The sequence below is a fragment of the Varroa destructor genome, unplaced genomic scaffold (genome assembly GCF_002443255.2).
Source record: "Varroa destructor unplaced genomic scaffold, Vdes_3.0 BEIS01000002.1, whole genome shotgun sequence".
In the NCBI taxonomy this organism is placed as follows: domain Eukaryota; kingdom Metazoa; phylum Arthropoda; class Arachnida; order Mesostigmata; family Varroidae; genus Varroa; species Varroa destructor.
Window position 1 is genome coordinate 33,635,202 of NW_019211455.1, and position 13,732 is coordinate 33,648,933.

Consider the following 13,732-nt stretch of genomic DNA (forward strand, 5'->3'; position numbering starts at 1 on the left):
CAGCAGCATCCTATTCACTTGCCGCTAATGTTGGTTTTCTATGGATTAAAAAAAAACATTTTACGAAGACATTCTATAAGGTGCTACAAATTATCTTGCAATTATCACAGAATTTAATTGAAAAGAGAATAGACAAGCTTTTTTGGTATTGTTCCGTGCGTTATACAACAATGCGTTTTGCTCAGAACGAAGGTTAACACCAAAACAGCATAATAATATGACTTCTTCTGCTTTGCATTCGTTAAAGCTTTTTGAAATGTTTCCATATGAACGCTTGTTTGTTTCGGATGCGTATATTAATGTGACTGTATTTATAGTACCATGGGCGTTGTATGGTTCTATGTAGGTATTCGTATTGTTCATGACCACTTATAGATCGATGTTTATTGCCGTTCGGGGACGTATATACCATTTTCTTTGCATACGGTCCAATGGAGTGTTTCTTGCTTCTATAATAAGAAACGTGTCCTGACACGTCTCAACGTCATGCGACTTGCCAGTTCTTCGACGTCTCGACGTCTATGGCCTTTCGTACGCGGAGTCAATCTCGACGCAGTTATTCAGTTGACCCTTTTTCTCTTTTAGAAGGGGCGCATGAATGGGTCCGCCCTGTGTGGTCTGCCGTGAGTTAGCTTTCATTGTTCATGGTCTTTTATTTTCACAGGTACCATTAACCCGTTTTCTGGCTCGTTTTAGTCAGTTGCTGCGACTTTGTTACGTCGTGCAAATGTATCATGTGTCATTTTTGCTAGCAATGCATCGAGTATGACACATCTTGTACTTTGCATATTGCACAGACTGAGTTTGCATATTCTGTTCCAGATAGTAGACGCTACAGCACGTAATTTAATTGTGTAGGCTTCTTCCACTATAGTTTGTATTTCTGTAGTCAGTATTATTTAGTTATGCCTCTTAGAATATATACAACCAATTAGTCGTATTAAGTTCCTGCGGTGATTTTCACTGAATATAAGACACTACATTTTTTACTCCTTCGGAAATAAGTTACTACGTTATGCATCTCCCGTCATCGCTCACGATGTTCTTGTGCCTTTCCGCCAAGCGATGTGTGCTGTCTCATCTGAACATAGCGGGTTTCGTCTCGAAGATGCTTTTCAATCAGGTTTTGAGTTGCTGAATCATTTCAAATTGTCAATGGTAAAGCCACGAAGGTGATCTCGTGAAGATCTGCCGGGACAACGTCGGAGGATATCGGCGGTCCAACAAAACCTCCCATTCAAAGGCCAGGAGGACGGTCTGGATGATGTTTGCCGTGTGAGACCTCGCGTTATCACGAAACAGGACAGTCCAACCATGCCTGTCAGGCCTTTTCTATTTAATAGCCTGGTTGACTCTAGGCCAAATAAACGTACTGTGCCTGGTCTGTAAGAAGCGGGCTCTCAGGGGACCAGACCTTTTCAGCTCCACTAAACGCAAAGCATACTTTAAGACGAGATCGATTTAATTCCTGGGCCTTGACTTCTTTTTTGAAACCGCCCATTCCCATGAACATCGATGCCTGCTTATGTTGTCGTACATATACTGCTTCACATCACCATTGACAATTCTGGACAAGAATCAGTCACTGTGGCCACGGGATATTCGATACTAGGTGGGGAATGTTGAGATGCAACACTAAGCCATGATTTTCATTGGATCCAGAGAGCTCATAGGCTACCCCAAGCTCCAAGTTCCTGCGTAAACTTAAGACTCTACGCAATAACGACGTGGCCTGTTTCCGGCCGAGTATTGAGTCATTTCCTAGCCATCTTACTTCTAACGAAGCTTTCTGATGGTAGGGGTGTGGCATCCTTCAGATGCCGAATACCATTTTCAGTCTTAGCAAACCATTTTTGACCCGTCCTTTCAGCGATAGCCTCGTTACTGCATACAAGAAAAATGCACCGGGCTGTTTCTGCGGCGCTTTTGACCTTGACAGCATGCTAGCACTGAAGGTGTTAAAGGTAGATTTTGTTCATCCTTTTTGAAATATGCATATTTAAGTTGTTTCGAGTTAAAACTACACTTTCAGCATAATGCCGTTACAAAAACTCTAATATAATGGAAAAAGCGCTTTCTAACAGTATATCAGAGGTAACCACAGGTGAAGAGCAATTGGTAAAGGCAGCTTTTGAAAGAACGTGATTATTCCGTTTAATACAATGAATGATTTGTTCGCAGCCGGGTAAAGTGAACTTTGCATTTTTATGCCATATAGATTTTCGTCACTGATATTAATGACTGGTAATTGTCGTTTACCCCCTGATCAGAATAATCGTCGTCTCAGTGCTTAATGCTATAACATATATTTCAAAATTCAAAGCAAGTCGAGCTTAAATTGAGAATATTATGGCTAGTTCACTATGCATTGTATTTTTTCAATTTTAAATATTCATCTTTATTTAAAAGGACGGTGGATTAACAGAATTATTTGTTTTTACCAGCTCTTCCCCACGTCACTAGTGAAAGCACATTGGTCTCAATGCAAACAGCGCGAAGTTCAGGAGGAGAAATTTCGGACGAGGAGGTGGGATCGCCTTTTGATGGGCAAGGCCCTGCTCAAGTCCACCAAGGCCCTATTCGCGAAACAGACATCTTTCCATCTACTGAAGATAAGGATGCGATATTGACACTACTGGGCCAACTGAAGCTTGGCACTGATTTGACTCGTGTATCTTTGCCCGTTTTTGTGCAAGAGCCGCGCTCACTGCTAGAGCTCTACGCGGATCTTTTCTCGTATGCGCCGCTTTTCGTTGCTATTTCCGATGGCAAAACAGATGAGGATCGCATGCTGGCCTGCATCCGTTGGCTTTTATCAGCACTGTTCGCTACCAGACGAGTACGTACTTATGATTTTTACCTTTTTGAAATTTTATTATTATTATTATTATTCACGTCATTATTATTACGTACGTATTATATTATTGTCAGAACTGACACCGAAAGACAAAGGCAAATACAATTAATGAGATAGTTGCTCCTTGATATAAGTAAGCAGTGTTACACCATCATACATAGCTTCATATTAATCCGAGTCACTCAGTTAATATACGGCACATAGATGTATTTTAGAGTTTGTGGTTTATATAGCTTGCCTCTCATGATGTCTATTAGGGACTGGTGGCTCGCAAGCCGTTTAATCCTGTATTGGGGGAATCTTTCCGGTGCTCGTTCAGGCTTCCACGCTCCGTTGAAGACAACGGAAACCCTCCGCCCAGGGTCACCTTTGTCGCCGAACAGGTACGACATTTTAGTGGAAACCTAGGATACTTAATTCGTTTTATCTCTATTCGAGTAGCGGACCGGTAATAGTAAGTCACTTTAAGCTGTTTCTGAGTGCCTGCTAGCTAAGTCTGAATGATGTGTGCTATGCAATGCAGATTTTAGAATGCTTTTGTAGAAAAAGTAGTTTTTTAGAAGTCAAGCGTGCAAGACTTATTTAAAGACATGTTCGTTTTACAGTGTCGGACTCTTTATTCTGTGCGATGCCTCGCTTTCCCGCCCGGGATTTACAGGTCAGCCACCATCCTCCGAAAAGCGCAATCTACGTTGAGTGTATCGAACGTGACATGAAATGCGAAGCATCATTGACCGTGAAAGCTTCATTCATGAACATGTTCGTTGGCATCGAATTCCTCGGCTCCCTTGGCGTCGAACTGATAAATATTAATGAACGGTATGTGGTCACACTGCCCCAAATGGCATGTCGTTCTCTGGTCTCACGTCCCTATTTTGAATTTAGCGGAAAAATGAGGGTGCGTTGTTCGAAGACTGGCTGCTCTGCTACGATCAGCTTTCCATCAAAGGTCTGTTGTAGAAATTTCTACTACTAATTATATAATTGATTGACATTGAATAGACAACGCCAAATTAGATCATTCGGCACACGTAAACTACTAAGTAACTGAATGCTTATTGTTTTGATATGTTAACCACTTTCAGTTGCTATATACGTAGATAGATCTAGTACTCCTATTAGTCAGTACCCGCATAGAGATAATAATGCAATTATCGTTAGATAGAGAAATAGACTTTTCATTTGTTGGGCTACTGTCTTCGTTTACAGAAAGATTCAAATTGGAGTGCTGACTACGTTGTGTTAAGTGAAGCAAGAGTTACGATATTTTTCTTTCGTTATTACTGTTATTGCTCTTGAGTTGTAGTACAAATACGTTATGTTGGCGTTTTCACCTCGCCCAGCACAACGTACCTTGATGTGACCCGTCTTCACGGACAGCATCATGAAGCGTTGCAGTTTTGCGAAGATTTCCAATCATAGCCACCATTTCGACGGTGCTTGATGTCTAATGATTCGGACGCACCTCTTCCGAACTCGATCTCATCTATGTACAGCTTTCTTTCTCTATTTTGGCACTTCTATCGCATTTTGCCCTCTCTTGTCTATACCTGATAGCTATATCTATCACTCGGTGTTGCCGTGCCAACAAAGCTTTTATAGGAAAAAATCAACCTCTTTTTCATTCATCATAGTTGTTCCATCGCTCTTGGCTGTGGTAAATATAGGTGGATCGGTTAGCCTTGAGCGATACTGTTTCGCGTTCAGCCTCCTCGTACTCGGAAGGAGCTATTGTTCAGCCGATTGCCGTTGCTGTAATAACAAAGTATTGCATTCTGACGTATTATGTTTTCACAGGATTATGAAACTCAAAAGATGCGCTTTCCCCGAAATCTAGCAATAGGGCAGAAACCGTGATAAGAATTTTTTTTCCAAGAATCAGTGGTGAATTGTTTTGTATGCGTACAAGTCGAGTTGGTGCTATTCAGCAAGATTGTCGCCGGGAAAACGTTAGTGGAGCAGCGACTCCCTTTAACGCTACCTTTACCCAAGAAGAAAAAACCTGGTTGATCTACACATAAAAATACTCAAGCAGCACAATGTTTTATTTAGTCGATGGTATCCACGTTAGTAGGTGAACCGCATTTGCCATCCATTACACCATGCTGAAGCAATATACTGAAACCCGTCGCTGGCTGGTATGCTCGCAGTCTTAGACGATTTCACTTGTCCGTATTGTACTAACTAGTATTATAATTTTATCCTGATTGTCGTTATCGTTGATCGCCACACTTACTCATGTTGTCCCTATCTGGCATATAGCCCCGACGTAACTAATTATCAATGAATCACCGCGTATGAACATCCCTGCTTGTGTAATATGGGCCACAATCGATACCGTTTATACTTTAGTCTATAAAAACTATGCTCTCTCGGAGGCGCAAATCGATACTTCAATTCTTGTACATGCTATTTTGTCGCCTTCGTAGGACGCTTGCAAGCTTGCTGGTTGTTGTCGTTCGCGTCGTCGACAATATTGCTGTTTCCTGTTCTCTTACCGTTTCCAATTTATTTAGAGTTATCAAAGATGCTGTTATTACTTAAATTATAATTATTCGTCTCATACATGGTGTATCATTATGTTATTTCTACCTATTGTTCTCCGGTGGCCCGTCCGATTTGATTGTTGATATTGCAGCAGCTTGTTGTTGGCCCGGAAAAGATCACTTCTTCCACTTCTGAGCTTCCTACGGCCCCGGACCCGGTTAGTTGGCTGAACTTTGTACTTTCACTACTACCACCACTCTTTTCTATTGTAGATCTCGGCTTTCATCGCTCATTTTCTAGCGATTCTCTCAGCGAGTAGGAGTTGTTTTTGTTGTAGCTATAGCAGAGCTGCTAGTGATTTAATTGGCACTGCATTGCTTTACAGAAAGTTAGTAGCCACTTACGCCTCTGTGTGTTCTTCATCAGCAATAATTGGGTTGGTACGTTCTACTGCTTCGGTGTAGTATTAGCTCTTCATCCTGGCCTGCTTTATGTACCAGTCCAATAAAATTAGATTCGAAAAACACGATCCCACTACATAAGTCAATCGTGTTCGCTGCCGACAACTGTACGTATACGTTAACTGTGAAATACTTCAAACCTGCCAAATACATATTAAAGGTGTTGGTTCATGGCTGCCTTACCGCCAGGCTATGATGCTACAGATTGCCGCTTCCTCTCGTTTACACGCACCAACGAACAGCATGTTGTTTCTCGAAGAAACGTTGACCGTTTTAAGCCGATATTGAAACAAACATTGCTTATATTCATATCCCATCCCTGTAAAACTTCTGTGGTTTCTGGGCGAAGAATCGTCGTAAGCGATTTTTACATCCTTCCGTTGAAAGGAGCTTTGTAAGAAACCGAACGAAATTTAAACTATACCGCAAATGCATCGATACTTTCGAAGCAAGTTCGTTCATTTTTTGTCGGATATATATATAGATGTAGTATGGCATTGTCATTGTGGAAAACGGCCGCTTTTTTGTTCATTAGTTTCAATCGTTTATTCGTGATGGCCTATTGTAACCTTGTTAGTTGTGGGCCGTAGAAATCCGAATCAATGGTTTTGCCTGGCGGCAGGAGCTCATAATACACGATACCTTTCCGATCTCACTAAAACCTACTGTCACTTTTTTGCACCAGTATAGCCTTTGCCGCAAATTGTGGAGCTTACTTCCTCGACTTTTTTATTTGCACATCATTGTCATATATTTTTTATTAGCGGTAGTCAATCGTTTAACCAGTTGCTCCATCTAGAAATTAGATCAGTAAGATCTTTTTTCAATAATTCTATCAACTTTTTCCTAATTGGTCGACAAGCATATCGTACATCGAAATTTCCAAAACTACAACGATTAAATCATTTTTGGGCCGTTTCTTTCGATAACGTATCTTACTTGATTATAAACAGGACAACATTTCCTATAGGCCTGGGCATACCTGTACCATTATCGTGTAGTGAACTTTTGCAAAAATTTCACTAATTTTCAAAGTGCTCCAAGTTAAGTTTGAATCAAGGACACCTAATCATGACTCTAAGGCTATCTAGTCATAAGCTATTGGAACGGTCGATCTTTTTTTGTTAGTCATGTATACGTATATCGAGTATTACAATACAATCCAATTACAGTACGCCTAATAGAAGCTTAATCTCGAACCACGGAAGCAGAAGGTTATCGTCGGGATTTATGATGGGTTGTTGTTGAACGCACCCGTCTGCATGGTTCTTGATTGCTGCACGAACTATCGTTGTAACGCAGCGCATTACTCACGTAAGAGCAGAGCACTTAATACGTAGTAGATGTTGGCTGAATATGATTTGGAGTCCGGCTGGTAAGGATACGTCTGATCGAACAAAGCTGTTCTTTGTTCGGACTGATATCGATTTCGAGCAAATATTCGCTTACCCATATTCACTCCACTACCACAGCGGCAATTGATATCAGGTTTCGCTCATTTCTACCCTGTTCTGTTCACGAACTGAGGATACTGACTAGCAAAAAGTTTCGTTTAAACACATCTGTAGTTATCTCTTAGCTAAAATAATTCACATTGTAGCTCTTAAAGCATTGCCTTCTAGACATAGGTCAGAGTAAACTTCAAGTTCAAAGTACACTTCAACATTTACGTCTGACAGTGCCATAGGCATCCAAGGCAACTAGTTTCAGATCTAGCCTGCAAATTGGGAGACGACACCCCAGCTTCAAGCCAATCTACCGTTGTCATATCATGAGCAGGATTGGAAGTTTGCCTTCCAATTATCGTTTATGATTACCTCGGAATGATCGTTTGTCAAAAATTATGAGACGATAACCGACCCTTCGGATCATTGATCCAACGGCTGTTAAACGTCGTTGATTTATCGTTTCAAGTATATTTTAGCCAATGCCCAATTGGCTCGGGGACTTTTCACCCTCAAAACTTGAATATGCGCTGCATAAGTAACAAATGAACATTATATCTTATTAAAATCGAACTTTTAATTCCTGCAGACAGGATCAACGGTGGCTACGAATGCAGCAATCTAACCTGGTCTTACCAGACCGAATTTGCTGTCGGGTGTGAGAACGGGCCAAACGGAAACTGAAAGTTTGCTGCTCGAACATGTGGCATGAACAATAGCACACCGCCTGCTAAGGGGCATGCTGACCACTGCATCGGCAGCAACTCCACGTGGGAAAAATTGACAGTCGGAAAAACAGAACGCCTATTATATCAGAGGGACTCTAACGTAGGCAATGTTCAGAATAAGCTATTCAAAGAGAATTGCAAGACAGTGCTTCAGGACTTATGCTAACTTGAATAATAGACATTCTACACCGTTATATAACAGCTCGTAATGTATGGCTATGTGTGTTGGCACTCGACTAACGAGTTACGGCAATCGACGGGTGCCTTCCGCCGCACTTACCAGTCCGAGCACCGAATAAATATCTGCTTCGGTTGAAATGCAATAGGCAGTACTAGGCGCTGGTCCAACCTACATGTGAACTTGTCGCTGTACCACTGAACTAGTTATGGTTAAACAGAGTCTCTATAATTCGTATTTGTTTTTGTTTTGCGGCGGCAAACGTTGCTACTGGATGTTTTTATGTTCCGGAAACAACTTGCTTCGATGGGATATATAATAGCCATTCCACGGCGCTAAAATGCATGGGGTTACTGTGGAAATGCGCAACCGGGAGAACAATATTTGCCTTCGCGGACAGGGGCATTGGAACGAGAGTGTGTCCTTTTCGAGGGAAGCCGGAGATCTTCAACATCACTTCGGTAAGTGGATTGCCATTCAGTTAATTTGGACCATATGTATGACTTCGGCGTTATTGTATCGAAATGTATGTTACATTTATTTAGCATTATTATTATTTATGTTAATGATAATAAGCTGGGCTTTTTATCATGGGCAATTTATCATCAAAGTGTTGTTCTAAAGCATTCGCGGAAAATTCCAAGCGTACATCGTGGAACGATGTCCCAGCCATATCTAAACCAGTTTTTTTTTATTGTTCTTCGATTCTAGACCATTACTAGAGTACCATTTCACCTAATGCTTGTCCAATATTACCGAAAACCAACATTTTTTGGCAGGGAATCAAACATTTTGGAAGTGGATAAGGTGCGGCTTTATTTCAAGCAAGAAATTAAAGCTTACAGATGTTCCATGTCCTTAAGGTAGATGTACATGTTCCATGTTCTTTGCCATGTTCCATGACACTCGTATTGGGTAGCAAGCAACGAAATCTCAATTAAGTTAGTTATAGTAGTATTTCCAATTGTCTGTCATTTCTCTATTGGTTTGCAGAATTTAACATTCGCTCAAAGGAACAGTGCTGTAAACGAGTGCGCCCTCTCGCCGAACAAGATGCCAATGAGTCTCGGCGAGTATGGGCACACGTGTCACGGGCACTGCAGCAGGGCGATTTCGAGGCGGCATCAGGCTATAAATTCCAATTAGAGGAGACCTATCGGAAGATGAATCAAGGTGGCGACCAAAATAAAGATAAGGTTTCAGGAGGAAGCCGGCATGATAGGCATATGGCGAGCTCTCGAGCATTCGAACCAAAACTTTTCCGCTTAGTTCGGCGTATGGAATCAAATTCGTCTCTCTGTGATTATGAATACAAGCACGCCCTGCAACAACAGCAGCAGCCGCCGATCCAACAACAGCAATCGAGTCCACAATAGGACTATTTCTTCGTTGTGGCAGTGAACGAACGTTACGACCGTATATATGTATACTTGAGCACTGAAGGAAGTCTGCACCTAAGGGCAAAAAACGTATATACTGAGTATCAAGGAACAGATCCGCAGTAAATGAGGTGGATGAAGAAGATACACTGCACGAATAGGCTGTGTTTTATGAGACTGTACGGGTTGTAAAATAACAAATCGTCGGAGTTCTTATGAATCGAACACGATGGGTGCACGTAATGTATCGGTCAGTGTAGGGGGGCGAGACATATTACTAAATTCAGCTGTATTTTCGTGTGCGGTAGTGGTGGCAAATAGTCGTCTATAAAATGCTGATTAAATAAGGCAGCTGCATATACTGTTTTGAAATAAATGGCTGTTTCCTTTACTCTACCTCTACCAGTTCCGTCGTGCGTTTGCTTCGCCGAGATGAGACCCCCGATTACAAAGATGTTTCGATGAGCGACGATGTGGCGGCGGGCTATCGTCAGCTTAGGCTATCTGTCCTTAGACGGAAAGAGTATCCCTAAAAAGAAAAAGTACAGTGAAGGTCATTTGAGTGGCTCGCATCAAAACAGAGCCCGGAGCAACTTTTATTGTAGCAATATTATATAACAATAATTACAACGGGAGTAATATCAATAATATGGGGCGCAATATCAAAATATTCATTGCAAAATGAATGTGACTCTGAGTCTGACGGTTTTCAGAACTTATCTCTATCTAAGCGGGATAACTGTGAATAGAGGCGCCAATAGCCACGACTGGTCATGACGGGGGCTAGTATAATGTGGATTCAGGTACGTCAGTGTTCGGGTTGGACAGGAAATGCACGATGCACGTAAGAAGAAAATCGTTACCAACAACTGACGAGATCGAAGGCTAACACTCGCCAGCCGATCGAACTGGATCATAGTGATGATCGTGTTTACTTAAAAGCTTCTAACAACGCAGCCTTGAGCGTATCGCTGTTTGCTATGCGATACGTCGACGCCTTCGTTATAGGTACCGGTAACTGTAGAATTAAAATTTTTCCTCAATGGTTGCCATAAATTGCACCGCTTAACCTAGAATTGAACGTAAAAGATAACCCAAAGTGCTCTAGCTTAACAAATGTCGAGGTTATGTGTATTAAATTCCTGTAATTATATAATTCTGTATTTTGCCAGCATGCGCCTTCATGACATCGACATGGCATAGATTTTTTCGAGTTGCCGTTAAAAAATAATAATGTTATATATTCATCCATGGTCTATATCAGTGCTGATCTCGTGCGTTCGTTGACAGTTACCGACCTCAGTCAGCCTGCGTAGCCTATCATCGCTGAATGGTGATGCAGTGAGCTGAAAATAACGAGCCTTGTATAGGTGTTTCACATTGGCAACAAGTAATGACCACCTGTAAGATGGCCAGTTACTTCGCTGTGGGCTCCAAGATAAATGGAGTCTCGTCCCTTTGCCAGGTTCACGCAGGTTGAAAGTTTTTTGTTTGTTGTTTACATCGAATTACGATATTTTCGATAGTACCCACATCGGATCTGAAATTTTTTGGAGTGAGCTTGTTCTCAACAACAAATAATATAATATTCCGCCCACAACCCGCAGTTATATTCAATTGAATGTGATCGCCGTAATTATGTGCTACGGGTGTTGGCAAAAAAGAAACATTAAGTAATTTCCCATTAATTATGAAATTATAAATCCTGCCAGCTCCCTGGTAGTCAATTTTCAATAGCGCAGTATGAACAATGTAATATTGGCAGAGTCTGAAAGGTTATGTTACAGACGGAAATAAGAAATGTCGCGTGAACTCCGTACGCTCTAGTCCTCACGTGTGTGCTAGTGCCTTTGTCTGATCTGTGTCTTTTATGATCATCTAGAAGTTCTCGTGTTTCTCATATGTTGTCGATGAGGCCGCACCCGTGAGGAGTGTACGTGAACACCATTTAAATTTTCTCGTCACCCATAGATGACACGGAAATATACGCATCGCTGCGTTGAGATACCAATAAGTTATCTTAAATACAACTCCCATAAACGATGGTACAAATGTAAGTTAAATAGAACACTTCTTTTTGTTAAAACCCTAGAAATGAAGTAACATTACACTAGTTCTAAGGGAATATGCGTGTGGCATATAATGGCTATGCGATATGCGCAAGCGGCTAACGCTCAATCAAGTGTGTGAGTGAGCGTAGGACAATAACAAGGATAATGTAACGTATTCTTTGGTAGACAGGTGGATTTTTCTGCAAAACTGGGCCTATCGCGTACTGTTCTACATTCATATATATATATATATATATATATATATATATGGATTGCAAAGACAAATAATCAAAATGGTAATACTTCGCGTTGATATTTAGAAATGGAGGTCATCCATGATTGACTTGATTTTCTGCAAGGACAGCAAAACTGCGTGCTGTTTACATACACCTGGTAGACATGCATATAAACATACGCTTACTGTAATATTTATGACGCAGAGAAAGTTATGCCATGACATAAATTACGATTTATGGCGTAAATTGTTACGAGAGTGTTATGTTAATAGAGAGCCCCATTGTTAACGCAAGCTGACAAGAATTATTATTATCATTATTATGCAATTGAGCCACGAATGTATTACTGCGGTTACTGGTAAACGGCGAAAAAACAAGGGGGAAAACACAAGTAAAGAGACGAAAAAGTTCAACTTACCCATCAGCCCTTTATGTTTGTTTGACTTTTCAATGGGTTAACGAGAGCTGGACGGAGCAATTTAGTTGTTTATCAATACTGGCACCAGCGAATCATCAACTCTAACTACTATGAAAGCCTAGTTGACAATTTTTAGATTAATACTGATAAATAGTTAGCCGGTGGCAAAGATGATGATGAACGGGTTGTCGATACCCTGAGCTATGTCGCTGCCGTGTAAAAGAAAAGCAGAAATGTGCTAGAGTCTGAGCGAAAGAGGAGTGGGCAGATAAGTTTTACATTTTAGAATGTATCTTTAACGTCGAGGCTCAAAGCTCTGCCTAAGCATTTGTTGTTGCAACGGCTATTTTTGATAGTGACGCTCCTATGAATAGGGGTTCGACCCGACTCGGTTCGCGCGGCAAAATTTCGCATAGGAAGCCATAAAAACGCTGTAGGACTTGACGGTAGGTAATGCTACTATATCTTTCTTTTACCATTAGGGTGTAATGAGGTAGTCGACGGAAAAACGGTCAATAAGTGCATCGAGAATATGGCAAACCATGGAAAAAAGAGACTATGTAGGAGAGAAGCAGAGAAATGAAAGAAGAGATCATGGAAACACGACCTTTCTATTACTGACGAAGGAAGAGAAACGTTGTTTTTAATCAAAGAAATATATTCAGATGATAATATAATGCTTGTTGTAGGGACATAGCAATACCAATAAGAATAATAAATCTAATTAATATTAACAAAGTGAACTATTTTTTGCTATGCTTTATTTTAGCATATACAAATGGATTGAAGTAATACCTAGTTGGTGGAACTTCTAAATATTGGAGAAAAAACTTTGGCTTTCACATGGACCATAATTGAAGAAACCGCTTCATCCATAGGAGTTTCTAATAGTTTCTAATAAGTAATTTGATACTGTTTTCGATTACGTTTGCTCTAGGTTCTGGCAGGACTATAGTGTTACCTTTCTGGAAAGTGCCCATGCTGAACATTCCTCGACTAAGGAATAAGATCGAGGTGTATAAAATCAAGGTTTCGTATGTTCTATAGATCGCTTCTATAAGCCTTGAAGCGCTGCTCTTGATGTATCAGTTACTTCTTTGTATTGGGTTTTGATAGTACGTTTTAAAAGCTGACCACGAGCCTTTCCGATCATGTAATGATCATTCAGCGCATAAAATACCCAAACATTTGAACGTTTGGCGTATCCCTCGACATACGATATATATAATCTCAAAGACTTTTTTTTTTTTTTAGTTATAATACTGACATTGTTCCCGGCAACTTTTAATATCCAGAATGTAGATCTTTATCTGTATTCGCCCCTAGTCCCGTTAGTTTTATTCTACTTAGTTGGAGTGAGTTGCGGAGCACATCCCTCTGTCCCCGCACATCACCCTTTCTATATAATGAGTAAACAATTCGCGTCCGGTGACTGTCTAAGGCTCAGCGTATCTTGTGGAAAGTCTGCGTCGGCTACTTTTATTCTTCAGGT

The 13,732-nt window shown here is 40.9% G+C and overlaps 1 protein-coding gene across 19 annotated transcripts in view; it reads left to right on the forward strand.

Moving 5' to 3' along the window:
• LOC111244093 (oxysterol-binding protein-related protein 11-like) overlaps positions 1-13,732 on the forward strand; it is a 33,877-nt gene that overhangs the window by 9,649 nt on the left and 10,496 nt on the right. For 10 of the 19 annotated variants that reach the window (XM_022790721.2, XM_022790723.2, XM_022790722.2 and 7 more), the window contains 6 exons: positions 2,445-2,839; positions 3,115-3,240; positions 3,516-3,806; positions 5,496-5,561; positions 8,479-8,617; positions 9,150-12,983. In XM_022790721.2, the coding sequence (XP_022646456.1) occupies positions 2,445-2,839; positions 3,115-3,240; positions 3,516-3,806; positions 5,496-5,561; positions 8,479-8,617; positions 9,150-9,532 (1,400 nt within the window). In that variant the 3' untranslated portion in view covers positions 9,533-12,983. Of the gene's footprint in view, positions 1-2,444; positions 2,840-3,114; positions 3,241-3,515; positions 3,807-5,495; positions 5,562-8,478; positions 8,618-8,935; positions 9,020-9,149; positions 12,984-13,732 lie in introns of those variants that run through there. The other 9 variants (XR_015321945.1, XR_015321946.1, XM_086981153.1 and 6 more) reach the window with 7 other exon arrangements.